The sequence below is a fragment of the Gnatocerus cornutus genome, chromosome 6, assembly GCF_029298725.1.
Source record: "Gnatocerus cornutus isolate USDA-ARS CGAHR chromosome 6, icGnaCorn1.1, whole genome shotgun sequence".
In the NCBI taxonomy this organism is placed as follows: domain Eukaryota; kingdom Metazoa; phylum Arthropoda; class Insecta; order Coleoptera; family Tenebrionidae; genus Gnatocerus; species Gnatocerus cornutus.
In genome coordinates this window covers 13,965,959-13,984,181 of record NC_142238.1, presented here as the reverse complement: position 1 = coordinate 13,984,181, position 18,223 = coordinate 13,965,959, and the positions used below count along the sequence as shown (strand labels likewise).

At 35.4% G+C, this 18,223-nt stretch overlaps 1 protein-coding gene across 1 annotated transcript; it reads left to right on the top strand.

The window, feature by feature from the left end:
- Positions 1 to 4,144: 4,144 nt before the first annotated feature.
- LOC148173175 (A disintegrin and metalloproteinase with thrombospondin motifs 6-like) lies at positions 4,145 to 18,135 on the top strand. The gene is made up of 25 exons (XM_088039845.1): positions 4,145 to 4,184; positions 4,237 to 4,265; positions 4,325 to 4,366; positions 4,418 to 4,460; positions 4,533 to 4,753; positions 4,819 to 4,919; positions 4,994 to 5,166; positions 5,221 to 5,382; positions 5,430 to 5,475; positions 5,548 to 5,594; positions 5,675 to 6,048; positions 8,082 to 8,414; positions 9,987 to 10,201; positions 10,847 to 10,996; positions 11,166 to 11,312; positions 12,453 to 12,693; positions 14,007 to 14,216; positions 14,276 to 14,381; positions 15,676 to 15,800; positions 15,846 to 15,966; positions 16,020 to 16,146; positions 16,200 to 16,320; positions 16,879 to 17,138; positions 17,192 to 17,468; positions 17,794 to 18,135. Exons 1-25 carry the CDS (start codon positions 4,145 to 4,147, stop codon positions 18,133 to 18,135), a joined length of 4,053 nt encoding a protein of 1,350 aa, XP_087895971.1.
- The last annotated feature ends 88 nt before the right edge of the window (positions 18,136 to 18,223 follow it).

Below are 18,223 nucleotides of genomic sequence, written 5' to 3'. Positions count from 1 at the left end.
GTACGGTAGACTCGGAATAGTGTAAACAAGAAATATGTAATGTCTGTTTATTTATAAAATCATGTGTTCAAAAAATGGCAAAGTTGCTTGTAATGGTTTACATGTCGGCATGGACATAAACAGCGCTTTACTTAAGGATAAGTACTAGTAAAAAAACGATAAAGTTGTTATAAAATATCGTACAAGTGCATGTTACGAAAATAAATAAGCATTTTGAGTAGCGTGAAAACAGTCTGTAATGTTTATTTATCCCTATTGTAATTTCGCAGATTAAACTGACATAAAAATTCAGCTATATAGAGTGAAACGTATTACACAAAGCTACAACAAAACTAACTAAAATTAATGCCGTAAGTAATTTCCTTTCAATTAAAATGCGGTGGCTGCACTGAATAATTTCAGCGATATTGAATATAAACAATGTCTCAATGTACAATAAACGTTTCACGTCTTTAATGAACTTTTTGTATTGATTTGTGCCTATGTTTCTGTGGTATTTTATTTTCATGCTTGATTTGGCAGTAATCGTTCAAGCGGGAATATATTCGAATATTTACCCTGCGTATTTTCCAATAATTTAATGGGTAATTACTTCACGTGGGTAGTTTCAATAATACAACTGGAGGTTTTATTTGTAGAAATTTGAGACTGAGTTAAAAGACCTAGGATGAAAAAATTGCTTTCGGAATATAACGTCTAGATATAAAATTATTATTCTGTTTGTCAATTAAATTATGATTATTTACTTATAATAATAAGTCATATTGTATTCAAAAAGGAATATGTACGTGCCGATAAGATATAATTAAAATTATTGTTGCTTACTTATGTTACATTCTAACTTTGTAGATAAGTAGATAATTAAAATTGTTGTCAGGAATAGGTTTGGTCGATAATGTTCAGTATTTTCATTTATTGGAATTTATATCCTTAGGTTTTATCAATTTTTTAAGTTATTTTGGCATTCAATGATTTAATGTTTAATTTCACACATAAAAGTAATTACTTAATAAAAAAAGTTTTCAAATTTTTTCGTACATAATTTGCATTCATGGTTTATTTTTCTCATTTTGTTCTCTTTATCCTCTTTATGAATTCCTACTTTTTTTGTAGCATTTTGTCCTGATTTTATTGAGTCAGTCTATTTTCTTCTATTTACGCACATAAATTTTGATTTTATTGTTTTTTTTAATTGTTCCTAGTTGCTTTACTTCTGCATAGTTTTTCTACTAGGTTTAGTGTCAGAGGCATTACTAGAAAAATGCATCCAAGTTATTTCGAAATTATTTCTATTTAAAAATTTGTTGATATATTTTAGTTCCTAAATTGTTACTTTAATTTTTTAATGTGATACGCCATAATATAGACTGAAATCTCTGCGTTCTAATGTGATACTAAATACGTTATTATCTCTTGCCATTTAGAAGTTACATAACAAAGAAAATTTAAAAGAAAAAAATTTGTAACTGAAGAGAATACCTTTTTGACTAGTGTAATTTTTTTACGATTTTTTCCATTAAAAAGCTCCAATATTCTCAATTTTAGATCTTAACCACAGAGACAATTTTATATAGCTGGTAAGCAGAAAATAAAAAAAAATGACCAACTGTTTTCAAAATAAAAATTCAACATTTCAACAAATCAAGTGCCTACGGACATAAAGGTAATAATAACAAATAATATGAAATCGAAAGCCGCACAAAAACTTATCTGTGTTAATCCCGACACGTTTTTGTGCTTTGCTTTTTATTCAGACATTTTAAAATATAAAATTAAATCTTAGTTTTAATTTGTTATTCTACCATACATTTCCTACATCTAAAAGTCTTTATTTTTGTAAAGCGATGTTAAAGCAAACTTGCAGCTTTGCAGATGCAGCAATTTTATTTTTGGAAAATTACAGTTTGGCTATAAACATGGATTTTCACTTAAATTAATTTAATATATTCCAAAGTCCGTCGTAAATTTAGCAATACTGTAAACCACATATGAATTTTACATTTGCATCCTCTAATCTTTCACATTGGAAAAATAAACGAAATAACTAAAATTGATCCTGTTTCCAGAGACAAAAATAGTAAAACCACAGTTTCGGCTTATCTGGCCTCTATGACTACATAAACTTTTAATCAAACCGATTTCGTCGTAATTATCCATTTTCCAGGTTTACAGTTCGAGTTAAATGTGTGATAAAGGCAATAGTTTTTATAGTATTTCAGAGATAACACATGTGGAACTTCATTCCATTTAAATTCATTTGGAACTGTACATACTAACAAGTCGCTTTTTTAGTAAAAAACAACAGTGCCAATGCAAATAAATCAGTTAAAAACCAATAAAATAGTACAGCTCCGGTGATTTACTTCATTCGAAAAAATACATAAATTAGCGTCGACACGTCCGGAGTTGTTTTGCAAACTAAAAGATTCATCTCCCTGCGGATTATCTCCGAAACAAATTCCGGAATTTTCCAATGGAAAATTAAACATATTTTAAGCAGTTTAATGTAATTATCCGAGTTGTGCTTGCTTCATAACAACAATACAAATGAGCTCGAGTGGAGTCGGTAAATTTATCTGATGCTTCACCACTTTCATTTTAGTTCGTCAGTTAATGTAACTTAAATTCATAACTTCACTTTTAATGTCATTATAAAAGATACACAGATACGCCACGAGGGCGCTCAAAGTGCTGGTAAAATTCTCAAACTTGGGCAATTTCATTGAAAAATTGGTCCACATTTTGCTCTTCTGAATTCGTGTTCGGTAATGCAAATTCCTCATCTTCATGGGCATATATCTGCATCATTGAGATTCCTCTCTCTAAATATACATATAAATCCATCTCAGATGCAAGAGAAACAACAATGAACCTGACAGGTCGGTTGTCAAACTGCCTCCAAAGATATATACGCACTGGGGCAAAGGTTGTGGGGTTCGATCCATAATGGTAAATCTAAGTTGACCTTGTAACCATCAGGCGGCCGTGTCTGTGAAGGAGATCAGCAAGATGGATATTGGATTAGAATTGTATCAAATTCGAGAGGATTTGCATAAACAGTCGTCATTTAAACAATAGAGTTTAGGCTCGGTTCCAAGACCCTGAAATTTTTTAAATACCAAGCGAATTATTAATTCAAGAAGAGTGTTCTCAATTCTTGTTTGTAAAGTGACATTATTTTAAGATTACTTTTCTTAATTTATAGTGCTAATAAAATGAACGAATGAGAAACGATCGTTTTCTCAACAGGATGCTTATTGCTAGTTGATAATAATGTTAAATTTACATAGCATTATATTACTGCTTTTATTGCCTTTAAAACTATATAAATTAATACTTCTTCAGTAGTCGCAGAATGTGGAAAATTCGGTTCCGCTTTCTTACATAATACAAGTTAGGCTCAAAAATTGTTTCTTTGGCCTAAATTTCGGCAAAATTCCACAAAAAAATGCTCCAAAAGTTTTTGTATTCAGTTATTTAACTGCGCAAATCTTGCAAATGTCAAAGTCGCTTACTGAAGACGTCCTAACAAACAGTTACATACTTTAATTTATTACTGAGTACTTAATTTTATGTAAAGCTTTAAAATGATAAATTAAAACCTTGCAAGCCTGAACAATATAAAGATAATGTATTCATAACTTCAATAAATTCAAATATTTATTCCCACCGGTGGCACTTTTAATTAACGTCAACCATCCCACTACATAAATGTGACTTCCTTGAAATTCTTCAAAACTGACTTGATGTCATTAAGATGAAGCAGTTTCTTACCTTTCGCTCTAATCTCTTAAATATCATAAAAAATGCGATTCGCAGATTATTGTAGGTATTTAAAATTTGGGTTCAATGAAACGGGGATTTAACTCATCAATTGAAACTCTGTCGGAATCAAACTCGGTTTATTTGTTAATATCATCTTTGATATGCTTTTTATGTTGGGTTTTGTGGCAGTAATTCGTTTTTGGTCGAGAAAGTTTGAAATGGATCGAAATTGTTAACAGGAAGATTTGTTTACGCTCGAAAAATCGGGGAATCGAAGAATCTGTAATTTTATATCAGCAGTTATCCGCGTGGAAATCGTATTTTGCGTAAACTGTCTAAAAAAGAAATAAATTTTATTATTAATTAATTAAACGACTTGATGATTTTAGCAGAGCGCGAAGGATTGATGAGTTGTAAAAGTATAATATCTTTTTAATTAATTGTTAGAATTACGATTTTATTTTTGATGAGCTCTCATTAAACTCTTGTACCTTATTTTGGTTTTAAAAAGGCAATTTTATTAAAATTCCCGACCAATTATAATAATTAATGTGGTTAGGCAAAACCGGTGTTGACATTTTTGTTTTTATCTCCGAAGATTGCACTATAAATTAATTAAGATTCGGTGTCTCTCACATAAAACAAAACGCAGAATCTGATCCTCAGGAACGATAAGAATTTGTTCTTAATTAAAAGTATCTAGATAGAAAATGTCACGACGGAACGTTGTGTCAAAATGTTTTTACGTCTTTATTTTATAATTTCAGTGACCATTATTTTATTCGATTTCAATCGAAAGCTAGGAGTCATTTGCATACCGACTCTTAATGGTAAGTGCTTATTCTTTAGTTTTCACAGAAAGAGGAGCCAATTTTTGCTGATTTACGTGTCTGGTCACAGCTCTAAAGGTTTCATTTACATGCTTTTAAAACTAGATACTTTTAATGCAATCAACACGTTAAAGAGACTGCTAATTGGCGCAGTTAATGTTGAGACATTTTGAATGCAGAGATTGGGAGACGGCGGTTTCTTGGAACTGGCAGATATCTAAAGTGGCAGAGTGAAGTAGTGCACTTTAGTTTTGCATTTATTGTAATTAAACAATATTTGTTGCGCGCTCTGATGGAGCTTGACGCCATTTTATATCGAAAAATGTACCTTGCCTTTAAAACTGCACGTGTTTTCCTTGCAATCAATGAATTCATTAATGATACGTCCAATTAATTAGCGCCCACAAAAATACGAACGCAAATTGTTTACTTAACGCAACATGTTTGAATAATTTAGTTTCAGTTTTCTATCAAAACAAGCGACTACAAATGGTAATTAAAAAACAACAATCTCGCGAAATCTTCTTCAGTTCTTCAGCCGATTTGCTCTTCGAGCTCTTCTGGGAAGCACGTGTAATTTCCATCTTTATCTTGTAAATTAATTATGTAGTTTTCAGTTTTTCAGAAATGTCTCTTTTTGTCCTCCGGCTCAGATCTGTTGGTTTAATGAATACCTACAAATTGCATCTGCATTTCTTTCGCAGCGTCCATGATTATCGACATGGCAGGCATGTTTTAACTGCATTTAATGAGAATGTGTCTTGCGGCGTAGTACAAACCCGTACAGGTGACAATCATTCCCGTACAAACAACTTTTCACTTTGATTTGCTAAGAGAGTGTGTATAAAGTTATGTCTGCCAAGCGCTTAGCCAATGAAAAGCAAGTTTCCACCAACGTTCCCGGAAATTACTACTTATTATTGCTCTAATCACTACGCGATAAATAAATTAGCCGTTCTCCTGTCTTGCCAACATGCCGCCGCCCAATTGAATGTATAAGTAATCAAGCCATTACAATATTTTATTTAACTGCGTATTTATCTCATGTTGTCATAAGTTATACATTTTTATTTTTTAAGGTCGATATACCAGAGATATTGGCGACTTTAAATTACTTGTCCCGTTTAAACTTCTTCGTCATGGAGGATTTCATAGCTTCGAAATCCCCAGTTTCTACCAGCAGAATTTCCTAAAGGATAGGCGGAAACGGGAGCTTGATGATCCGGAGGTGGTACATTATGGTATTTATTTAAATGGGAAGAAATATCAAGCGATACTTTGGCCTAATCACCGTGTAATTTCTGCTGATGCGGTTTTTGAAAAGCGGAGACCGAAGCTCGAAGTGCAGAAGCGGAAGCTAAAGAAGCTGGATAATGAAAAGATGTGTTTTTATACTGGGAAAATTGCGGGAAACGACGAGTCCAAAGTCGCCCTATCGACGTGCGACGGTTTGGTATGTTTTGATAAATAAATGAAATATCGATGCGAGGGAAGTAAATATTAGTGGAAAACGGCCATATTTAGAATTGGAAAAGAAAGTTTGGTTGCTTGTGTTAATTTTGTTAGAATATTGAATATAAATTCTTTAGTCCTTAATCCATTACCGCCCAGTGTCCTATATACAGGACAGCCAGTTTAATTTTTTTAAAGTACTTTAGAATTGTTTTTTCTGTATGTTTAAATTTTTACCATAAACTACTGTCTTTTGCCTTTCCATTATCATTTTTTTTTCAAGTTAATAGTTGTTCACGTTTTTAGCAAAACAGAATTGAAAAACCTCGATTTTCAGGGCATTTCACTTCACCGTATTTAATTTTTTTGCTGTAAAATTTTTCTTAGAAGCATAAGGAACCAAGTGTAAAAATGTGCCCAAAAAATTATTTTTGAATCAAAGGTTACGACTATTACGCACGGTTTGAAATAATTAGTCATCAATAACTCGCAGTTCGCTTCTAAATTGCATATTTGAAAAAAGATTATAACACCACCGTGATTTTTTAGATTACCTACCTGTTTTATTAATTTTCTCGAAACTATAATTTATGGAGATAAACCCTTATGCTTCTGAGATACCGATTTAACCCATCATAGAAGGTTTTGAGTCTTGTTATATTGGTCAGAAAAATACGGTGTCTCCGGATTGAGTTCACAAGAGGAAAAAAAACTATACTTTTTATTTTACAAAAAAATGACAAAGGAATAATATTTTTTGCTTAATTCAAAACAAATAAATCTTTAATTAAAACTTTAATATTATCAGGCTTTCTTTTTAAAATCGATAAAAACAAAAAATAACGAAGAACTTTTTTTAATTTTGTAAAAACTGTCAAAGGAAATATATTTATTCCTTAATTCAAACAAATTTTAACTATGTATTCGATTAACCCACCACCTTCAGCACATAATTCAATTATATATAACTCGTAATTTTTTAAAACTGTTTTGAATTTTCTCAATTATTGTTATGGATGCAACTGCATTTCTTATCCGATTTTTAATACTTATATACTTTTATACACATTACTGAAATTTTTCCTCAATCTTTAACGCACTATTTAATATTTTGAATCCACAGCCGGCTTATATTTACATACAATTACACAATTCATTGAATAAAAATATGAAAAAATTAAATTTCAGAGTACAAACTAATAATTTTGAAATTTTAATTGCAGATTTATCTCTATATCTGTTTTGAATTAAGCAAAAAATGTTATTCCTTTGTAATTTTTTTGTAAAATAGAAAATAAAGTTCTTTTCCCTCTTGTGAACTCAATCCGGGAACATACCTACTATATATTACTTCTATTTATTTAATGAACGTTTCTATATGAATCCGCCCAGTGTCCTACATGTATTAAAGGACAGCTGAGAAAAAATAGAAAACAAACATTTTTTTGTTTGTTACTCAGGTATCTAAACTAAACCTCATATGTAAAATTTATGAAAAAAAAAATTCTAGCAGCGGGCGTTATTGGGTTAATAAAATCAGTGAGGTAATTAAATAAAGCAATTTGTCAAAAGCTTTTCTATATCGAACCTATTGAATTTACACAGCAGCAGGGTAATCCCCGAAACGCGATAAATCACAAGATAAAAAGTCCAATCTTTGTCATTAAATAATTGATGAAGCTAGACAGGAGTTTTCAGACGTTTTGGTTTGAAACCCAAAATAAGATATTTATCCCTCAGCTATGAGAAATCTCTGGTTATTTATCTAGTGTGAAAAACTCGTGTTATGAGATGAGCCCTAAAATCTCCCAACTGTTAGATTCGCTATTTGTTCTGCCGGAACACGGTCGAGATCATTCCGTGTGATAAATACCTATGACGACGAAGCAGAAACAAAGAATCGGCAACTCAAAATTTATATGCCGCTCTTATCCTCAGCGTTTTTCCGGTAGTTGTGGGCTAACAAGAAGTGATTCGTGGTAGTTGAAAAAGAGCGTTCTTTTCCGGCTGGAAGTATTAATCACTATTTTCTAGGCAGGTTACATTACGGTTGACGGAAGACGATATTTCATCGAGCCGCTACAAGAACACGTTCCGAACGGAAACGGTCAACACCTCCACGTCATATACGAAAGATATCCGCAGGACGATGGGATTCAGACGAACAGATGCGGAACTTCCAGCAATTGGGAGGAGGCGTGGAAGAAAAGGCTCTTAGAAAAATACAGACAGAGTGGCGAACTAGAAAAGCGAGGAACTGAGAGCGTTCATAGATACTTGGAGACGCTGATCGTTTGCGACAAGAAATTCCTAGAGTTCCATAAGGACATTGATCACGAAACTTACGTTCTGACTATTATGAATATGGTACGTTCTTTTGATCGGAAATTTTAATCACGATCGGAGCGTTTACTCGAAAATAAACATTTCTAGTTTCAGTAAAAGCTCAATCCAATCAGTCCATTGTTAATTCCGGCGTTTCCCAACTTTATTTGCTAGTCCCTTTGCGAGAACACTCTCTGACCTCGATTAGACAAAATATCAATTGAAGGAAATATTCGGGCGATCCTTTGAAAGCTCGTTTCGTCCAACATCTCATGTTTCGAATTGGATTCTTTATAAAGAGAATTACTTTCCGTGTGGATACTTCTGATGGGATAAATAATGAGATTGGTTGTAATATGGTAGTTGCTTTATGATTAAGCTATTTACGCGAGATCTTCAATCATGCTGTAATGGATCGTTATCGCATTAAAATATTCAAAACAGAGACCGCCCTGCAGACAAAGAGAACAGCAAGGTTTTCGAATTAATTACTGATAAAAATCCCGGCCTTCATCATGTAATTACATTTATTTATTCTTATTGACTTGTTGGAGTTATTGCAAGAACATGATAGCGTGGCCATTCAATTACATTATCTGATGTAATTGAGGTGTGTGTTTGGAAATTGCGGCAAATATGTTGGTATTTAAATTGAAGTGATTAGTTACTGTACCTGAGAACAAAGGGAATAAATGAATGTCATCCCGCCTTTTGTAGGAAAACTACGTGAGACAACTTCTTAAAGTTCTCAGTTGGATGCTGCTTTTCTTTTCCTCTCGAAACGCGGTAAATCCAAGCCAAAGCACCCGACACAACAATTAATTAATTTTAGTCATTACTTAAAGTTCGCTAATCATTATTCTGAAAGCCCAGTAATGAAGCAATTCTTCAGCCTAAGGTGCGAACCGGAAAACGAACTCCGACAGGTCTTCTTCGACCACTGAACAATTATCACAAGAAATTATTCATCTCAACACCTTCCATAAAGGCAGATCTGTAATTACCTTAAAACTGTTTATGCAGAAAAAAAACAATTGAAAGACGCTGACTAAGCTGCGAACTAATCTCAGTCTTTAGACTGTCGTTTTAAAGAGTCATAATGGAATGACGAGATTTAAGTGGATTATTGTGAAAATTTAAAAGCTTTTGTCCATTTACAATAGCAAAGTTGAGCCACTTTGAACAGCTTCGTTTTTATTTATAGCAGAAACGGTTTGGTTCCGGATTTATGTGCACGTAAACACAAGGATCAGATGCAGGAAATTAAGATTGTAATCTCGCTATTGTTATTACAAAAATAATTCGCGTGCAACCATCATACTATGTTTATTCAGATCGCTTTGAAAATTAGTACGCGTACTAGAATATAAAAGCAGTATCTGATTACTAAGATAGGATTTATAGCCGGGATATTTAAATATTTCCCCCGAACAAACGCCTTCAATCAAGATAAAATATTATTAATAGCCATTATATTGGTGGAAATAATTAAGTGCTCGCAGAAATACCATACGTATATTTCAGAAATAAATTGCTCAACTCAAACCCGCCGCTGATTGCAATCAACGAAAGGAGATTTTACTTTTAAATCTTATCGGTGTTCATTATCCCCAGGTAGCCGATTTCTATCACGATTCCTCCAGTGGCAACATGATGGACGTGGTTGTCGTGAGAATTCTTTACCTCGACAAAGAAGAGGAGGAAATTGATCTTGTCATAAACCCCCATGCTGAAGATACATTGGCGAGTTTTTGCAACTGGCAGCAGAAAATCAATCCGAAGGATATTGAGAATCCTAATCATCACGACATCGCAGTGCTGCTAACAAGGTAGGAAAAAGGGGAAGGTAATCCTGTAATTACGTAGCGACATGCAAGGAACGGAACAAGTTATGCGAAAATTAGTTTTCTTTCACAGCGAGGAAAAATAAACTTTCTTTTGTATCATTTACCAGTTTATGCTCCAATCACGCCATAATGCATAACTTTTTATGTTGGTTGGAATCTCCGGCTGTAACTCGAAACGGTGGAAAGTCTCCTTAATTCGTTATTAGTGTCATATTGGAAGTTCCCTGTTTCAATTAAGGCTTGTCATAGCGTGTCCAATTACGTTCAGAGTGGCCCCTGAGATGGTCTGCAATAAGTGTCACAAGATCGGGGCACATGCTTTTTTATTATGTTGTAACGGCCGAAGGAATCACGTTTTCCTCTCGTTCCGTTCAATGTGTCGGCGATAGGCTTTTTCATATCGCACGAGCTGCTCTTTCCATGGGCGTCTTCACCTAAAGAGTGTCCGCAAAAAGAGAGCTTGAGTATGAAGACACTGTTTTATACCGTCTTGAGTGAAAAATGAAAAAATTCATATTCAAAGAGCTTTTTTGTATTCCACGTTTTATACTTGTCACACCACTGACTGGTTTCTCGCACGAACTTTAGGGCAGACGCGATAGTAAAGTTTTTCTTTATTGTTATTAGGTACGATATATGTGCGGACAATATGTCAAACTGCGGTCTCATGGGACTAGCGTACGTGGCAACTGCCTGCGACGAAAAGAAGTGCTGCGCCATCAATGAGGATGGAGGACTTGTCCTGGCAATAGTCGTCGCCCATGAAATGGGACATGTGTAAGTATGCACGTGCTGAAAGGTGCTTTCGTCATCCATTTAGGCTTTCATCGGTCGCTTTTAAGGGAAAAACCGGAAATCGACATATCGATTTTCGATATCTTCTTGAATATTTTGATTTATGTCAAAGGAATACGCTTCTTCATCGTTTTTTTTTCCTTGTTGGCAGGATGGGCTGCGCTCACGATAAGGAAGAAGAGTCTACTTGTCCGGCTCAGGATAAGGACGAATCATATTTCGTAATGGCTCCTGTCGTACATTTATACACCACGAAATGGTCTACTTGCAGTCGCGGTTTCATGACCTCTTTGTTTGAGTGAGTGGGTTATTTTATTGTCTTTATTCGTTGGGATTATTGCATTTTTTACGGCGTCGTACGTCATTCTTATCGCTGCAGATACCGTGACCTACCCTCAGCGGATTTAACTCGGTTTATCACATTGGTTAAGAATTTGCGGTATTTTGCGTTTATCTGCAACATGCTTTATCGATAAAAACCAGTTTAAAGATCGCAACTAATAGAAAAATAAAACGCCACTACTGTAACTATAAACAGAATAAAAAGACATGCACAAAGAAAACTTTCAGAATGGAAGCGAAGTTAGTCGATCGACAAACAATAAAGGAATGTTCACTGAAGGAGAAGTTAAAATCTTTATTCTATTCATTAAATAGTTAAAGACGCTCAACTCATCTTTTTAACGAGCAATGTTTAAATAAATGATGTAAATAGCATGCAAAGAACCTTTTATGTCGTCTTTATAATAAAGCAATATAGACAAGCACGCTCGACTTCCAAGTTCCTTTAAAAATTTATTCGAAAATTGATCATCCCACCCTTAGAATCGTTGTTTGATGAGGTTTTTTAAGCACCCTATTTCGATCAAGCCTGGCCCTTAGAGGGATTAATTAAATTTCGGAAATACCTCCGTAGTGTTAATTTTCATTGAAGCCGACGTTGCTATTAAATTTAACTTACCGCGTCTATGTGTAAATTGGAAACCTTAAAGGTGTTGCGGTATAATTGCGCAATTAAATTCTCCGGAATTTTATTGGATAAATAAAGTTGGGCTTTGCATCTTTCATGTTCCGACGCAATTCAGAAATGAAACACAAAGTAGACAGAGAATAATTGTTGGAGCACATCAATCATTGCAAGAAAGGGAAACATCGCATTAAATAAATTACGGTGCTTTCACTCAGAGATGGGTTTAAAAAAATATTAAAAACTTCACTGCAGTGGATAAAGGATCATTCCCCTCGGATTTAAAACAGCGAATTCGACCGAAGTTGTTTTAAGCCTCTTCTGATCCAATTTACACAGCTTGTTTGAGGGTAAGTCCCATTTCCTCGGGCTTTTCTCACCATGGGAGAATTCAAGATTAAGTGTATTAACATGGGGGCGATCGGGATCAACCAGGTTAGAGATCAGCGTACTTTATTTCTTTCCTTATAGAACCGGCTTGGGAGAATGTTTGAATGATGAGCCGCAAATTTCTCTGTACAAAGATAAAGATATTTTACCTGGTGTCATCTACGACGCCGAGGAACAATGTCGCATGATCATCCCGAACTCCACAGTCTGCAGTTGGGCTAAAGATAAACTCTGCGACGTGCTTATGTGCGAAACGTCACCAACAGAGTGCAAGTCGAAACAAGAGCCAGCTGCTGATGGCACAAAATGCGGAGAAAACAAGGTCAGTAACTCTTTTCATTGAGCTTGAATAGGAAGAATGCAAAAAATGTAACCTATATTTTTTTACCAAATTTTGTAGAATTTTGTTCAAATAACGCGATGGTTCAAACATTTTTGAAAAATGCATGACGGATTTGCCAAATTTGGCTAAAGAAATTTAAATATTCAGGCGGGAGCTAAAATACTTTTTTATTGGTTTGACATCAAATCTCAGGCTGCATGCTCCAGCCAGTGATAGAATTCCATATGAAGAACTTGTGTTTAACACCAGGGCTGCGTTCATAAAAATTACTCTGTGTAAAGTTTGTGTAAAATGTGACACAAAAGCGTTTATAAAGATGAGCAATGCTTTCTGTCACTCGATTTTGAGCGTTGAAATGAAAAATAAATTAATGAAAAATTTTCATCGTTTCAGTCGGAATTTTTTCGCGAAAAATCGACTATCAAATGTTGGGCTTTTCTAACGTAAAATAGGTCGAGAAAAAGAATGCCGCAAACCGCATCTCAATATCTCAAAGAGTTTCCGAGATATTTAACTTTAAAAACTAGAAAAATTGAAGAAAAATGAAAATCAACTTTTCGAAATTTTGATCGGCCATAACTCAGTTATTTGTTGTCGGATCTAAATTTAAATTTCGGATTTAGAATCTGCGAAAAATTCTGCATACACCGGTATAATAACTCAAGTTTACTCGAAAAAATAAGCGAGATTCGCAAAAAAAAATTATAATTCAATAGTTTGGTAGAAATTAAATAGATGGTTTACTGTATTAGATTTTTTATAATCAGACCAAATTAATAACAATAACTCATCCAAAGTTTTTGTCGCTTTTTAAATTTTTAATTTCTATTAAATATGTCCCCGGATTGAGTTCTCAAAGAGAAAAAAGGATTATATTTTATTTTATAAAAAATTGAATAGAAGAAGAGAATAACATTTTTTTGCTTAATTCAAAACAAATAAATCTGCAATTAAAATTTAAGAAAAGTTCATATTTTTTTATTTACGTTTGCACTTTCGGTATGTGTAGCTTCACAATTTGCATAAATTTGGTTTGATGTGGTTTTTGATGTTGTTGCAGCAGTACTGGTAGACATGTTTATTTTCAATAATTCAACACGTTTTTGTTGCACTTTACAGCAATTTGTCGATTTGATTTTATCCAAATAATTAAAAAATTGGGGGTAATGTCGGTATCTTGATGTAACAAGCAAAACTATGGATAGATGGCGCCACCATCGATCGGTCAAAAATGTTTTGCGGCCAGAAAAGGCTTTAAAAATGTATATTTTCCTTATTGTAATTTCCCACAGTGGTGTTACCGAAAGCAATGCGTGCAGCGTGGGCAACGTCCTGAAGCCATCAACGGGGGTTGGGGCGAATGGGGCGAGTTCTCTCACTGTTCCCGAACTTGCGGTGGAGGCGTTCAGGTGGCGACCAGAGAATGCGATAACCCTGTGCCTCAACACCGAGGTCGTTACTGCATTGGCGAACGAAAAAAAGTCAAAATCTGCAACTTGGACGTGAGTAATGCTCAACAACTTGTAATGAATCTTGTGAATGATATCAGTTGAAAATCTAGCCATGTCCTGCGGGATCTGCGACCTTCAGAGCAGAGCAGTGCAAGGCGAAGAACGACAAGCCTTTCAATGATAAATTGTATCAGTGGGAACCGTTCTTTAAAGAAGGTAGGTTTCTTATTTCCACTCTTGAAGGATTAAAAATAATCTCTCAATGAGATTATCTGTTAGACGTATCTCAGCATGAAAATCATTTCGAGTTACGAACCTTGGTGAAAACAAAAACGGAGGACTTGCTTTGGGCGCAATTATGGAGCTTTGATATAATAAGGCGACGGAATTGTGTTTCCGCCGAACTAATTGCTTTACGTTGAAAAAGTGTATTTTCATTTAAAGAGAACGAGTTGACCAGTTTTTACTATCTCTATTTCCAGCGGTAAAAATTTCGTTTTACTGGGGTCAGTGGAGAACACATTCCCAGAAATCCAAGAATTCTAGAGAGACGTATCTCAATACATCTCTTTAATTAAACGTCCAATTTCGTTACTTCCACATCCTCTGCTAAATACTTGCGAGTATTCAACCTTTTCAAGGGCTGTTTCACTTTTCTCTAAGCTTTTCATTTTGATGTATTTTCCAACTATTGCGGCGATATTAATAACCCCTAGTGCATCTAAACGGATGTTAATTTCGGTCTCCAACCCTTATAATCCTCGTATTAGAAAGCAGGACATATTTCGGATAACATCACCATTATTTCGCTCTTGATTTTACGCTTTTCAATCGCACGGCGCGTGTCGAAATTATAAAATATAGGAAAACCTTCGAAGAAACAATAAATCGACGCTAAAACGATGTGTGACGTTTTGTAAAGCTTTTTCCTTCGAAAGATTGCGTATCGCGGTTAACATAAAAGTTTAACGTTGTTCGTTAATGCAACCGTTAAGTACTTGTGGCTGTTGTTGAATTTAAATTTGATAGTGGACATGCAGTTAATCCTGCATTAAAAGCGAGTTTTCTAGAGCCGCCACAATTGCGATAAGACAAAAGTGTAAGTCCCGTCAGGAAAGCATAATATTCAATGCAGTTAGCTGAAAGTTATTGCTCATAAAGTGGAAGCTTTTAAGTCTACTGCTGAGGACTCGCCACAACTTATTATAATAAACCTGCTCAAAAAAGGGAAAAATCGATGTCTTATGCAAATTTTCTGGTAATGGCGTTGTATGTAAACAAGGCAAGTGAAATGTAGGAACGGTTTAATCATCACCGGCGCTAAAGTGACAAATAAACGCTAATTGTTGCAAGGAATTGGATGAAGAAAATCTCTCTGCTTTGTGAAATTCTCTCGTTAGTTTAACAGAGTGATCATTGTCAACTATTTTGGCAGCAGGTGCATTCGTGGAGTGCAGCTCTTAAAAATCCACTGAAACTTCCGCCACGTTAATTAACAACTTGATTGTAGACGAGCCTTGTGTTTTGTACTGCCTTAACCAGGAACGTGTCTTCGCTAAATTAGAGCCACGAGTTAAGGATGGAACAAAATGTAAACCCGGAACGCCAGATATGTGCATTGGCGGAACTTGTAAGGTTAGTAGCGTAATTTGCGTACATAGTTGCTCCAGATTTTTATAGAAAGTCGGATGCGATGGAGAAATTGATTCTAATGCCATTGAAGACATCTGTGGGATTTGCAACGGGGATGGGACTCAATGTAAGGTGGTAGATCAAACGTACAATGCCGCTCCAGGAGTGGGTAAGTTAAAATAAAACTCGAAAAAAACGTGTGAAAAGAAACATGATGTGTAGGTTATGTAAAGGTGGCGACAATTCCAGTTGGTAGCAGAAATGTTCTTTTCGAGGAATTGGGGTCTTCCATGAACACAATCGCCGTAAGCGATGTCACGGAAAAGCGATTTTTTCTTAACGGCAACAAGTAAGTGTCGGATTTTCACAAAATATCTAAAGCGCGCGGTGCGATATTTGTAGTCGAGAAGAGAGAAACGGCGAGAAATCGTTCGGGGAAACTGAGGGCGTCTACTCACATCCTGCAGATCAACAAGAGAAGCTTGTCATCCACGGACCTCTCACAGAGGAGTTGGTTTTTTTTGTAAGTGATTTTTCATAAATTCTTCATTTATGTTTGACGATCACTTTATGGAAGATTAAATAACGTATCAATCCATCCGCATCGTCCTGATGACAGCGGCGATGCTCCAGAGGCAATTAAGCAAATAAGCGAGGAATATCCGGATTAGTGGCGGCAAAGGATGCGATGCGGGTGCTAAGTAGCTTTGGAAATAAATTATGTATGAACTTTTCACAAGCACGTGGGGACTACGCTCATATACTATACAGCCAAGATCGTATGCAAAAGCCTCGGATGAACTAGTTCTTGCTGCAGCAGACAAGATTGTGCAGCCGCGATCTTAATTATCTTACACGAGCAAACCGCAATATAAAGATTTACCGCCGGATTAGTGGCACATGTGTGGCTATGATAGTGGTATTGTCGGGAAATTGTTCAAAGTTCTGCTTAGGTGAATAAACGCGATTATCTAAATGTTAGTTCTGGTTGATTGACTGTAACAACAACTTTACCAGAAAATAGACAGCCATAAATCACCCACTTAGTTTTTCCAAGGCGCTGATTTTACTATGCGTGCAGGTGGTGTTTTACGGCCCTGAAAATGTGGGCTATTACTACAAATATTCTGAGCCGTCCCTGGACACAACATACACCCCCAAATACCACTGGGAGCAGAACGACTGGGAAGAATGCTCCTCCAGATGCGGGCGTGGACACACCGTTGCGAAGTGGCACTGCGTGGAGGAAAAATCAGGTCTAGTGGCTGACAGTTTTTGCAAAGACTTAGAGCCTCATGATAATTTGGTGAGAGGATGCAATCTGACTCCATGTAAAACCAAGTGAAGCGTAGTCACTCGGTTAGAGAGCAGTCTAATAATTTCTTATTCCGCAGATGGAAAACTGGGAAATGGGGAAAATGTCATGCGTGCAAGTACAAGTCGGGAGTCCGAATGAGAGAAGTGGAGTGTGTGAAAGAAAATCCCCATCCTGGAGCAGACGATATTCTCGTCGAAGATTCGGAATGCACTCCTCCAAAGCCCGGAACTAGAGAACTGTGTAATTCGCATAAGACGTGCAAAACTAAGAGGTTTACTGATGGTTTACCGGATGAAATGATGGAGGATGTGTGGAGGCAAATCTACTTCAGTCGGCGGGATGCCCGAGATTTGGTAAATAAAAAGTTTAAATCGTTTTTAGCGTCATATTGCAGTTTTTTGCTTTAAGAGGGTAGTTAAATGTGATCAATTCAACTCGAATTCGCTGGCAAAGAATTTCAAGCGTGTTATTAAATTACAAGCAGCACTTTCAATGTGCAACATTTGCTTTTTCTTTTCTTTCGTTTTGACGATCGATAGGAAATAAAGCACAGTGAAATAAGTACTTTGTGTAAAACCGAGAAAATTTGATACCGTTTATATTTGCCGTAATGCGGCCGTTAGGAAGCGATAATGAAAAGACCTCTTACCGTTCATTACATTTTTTTATATTTTACAGGCTAAAAAAGAACAGCGAGATAAAGTTTCCCATAAAAGACAATACGATAAAAAATTATGCGACGAAGAAGGTGGGAAAAAAGCAGCAAAACTTAATGTGGGGCAAATAGTAAAAGATAGGATTCCTCCAGAAGAGATTAAAGTGATAGAGGTGCCATTAAAACAATCTCATCTGTCCCTCAATTTATCAGACACAGCGTTTGAAACGATGGGAGATCAGACAGGAGATAGCTTAGATACATCTAAAGCTAGAATTGCCACAGGTGAAGCAGCCGCCAAGATCCTGAAAAATATGCAGCACACAAAGCGTAAGACCAAGAAACGTGGAGAAAATGCAACTTGAGAGGATTACTCGATTTTATTTTATTTTTACAACTATTGTGTTATTGCTAAGTAGATTTATAATGGAATAAATAAATCAGTTTTGTATG

Bases quoted from the DNA above. Each gene is read 5' to 3' on its own strand.
- LOC148173175 (XM_088039845.1), top strand. From the start codon at position 4,145: ATGATTTTAGCAGAGCGCGAAGGATTGATGAGTTGTAAAA. The intron at 10,997-11,165 runs GTAAGTATGCAC...CCTTGTTGGCAG, and splicing joins GCCCATGAAATGGGACATGT to GATGGGCTGCGCTCACGATA. The intron at 16,147-16,199 runs GTAAGTGTCGGA...CGATATTTGTAG, and splicing joins TTTTTTCTTAACGGCAACAA to TCGAGAAGAGAGAAACGGCG.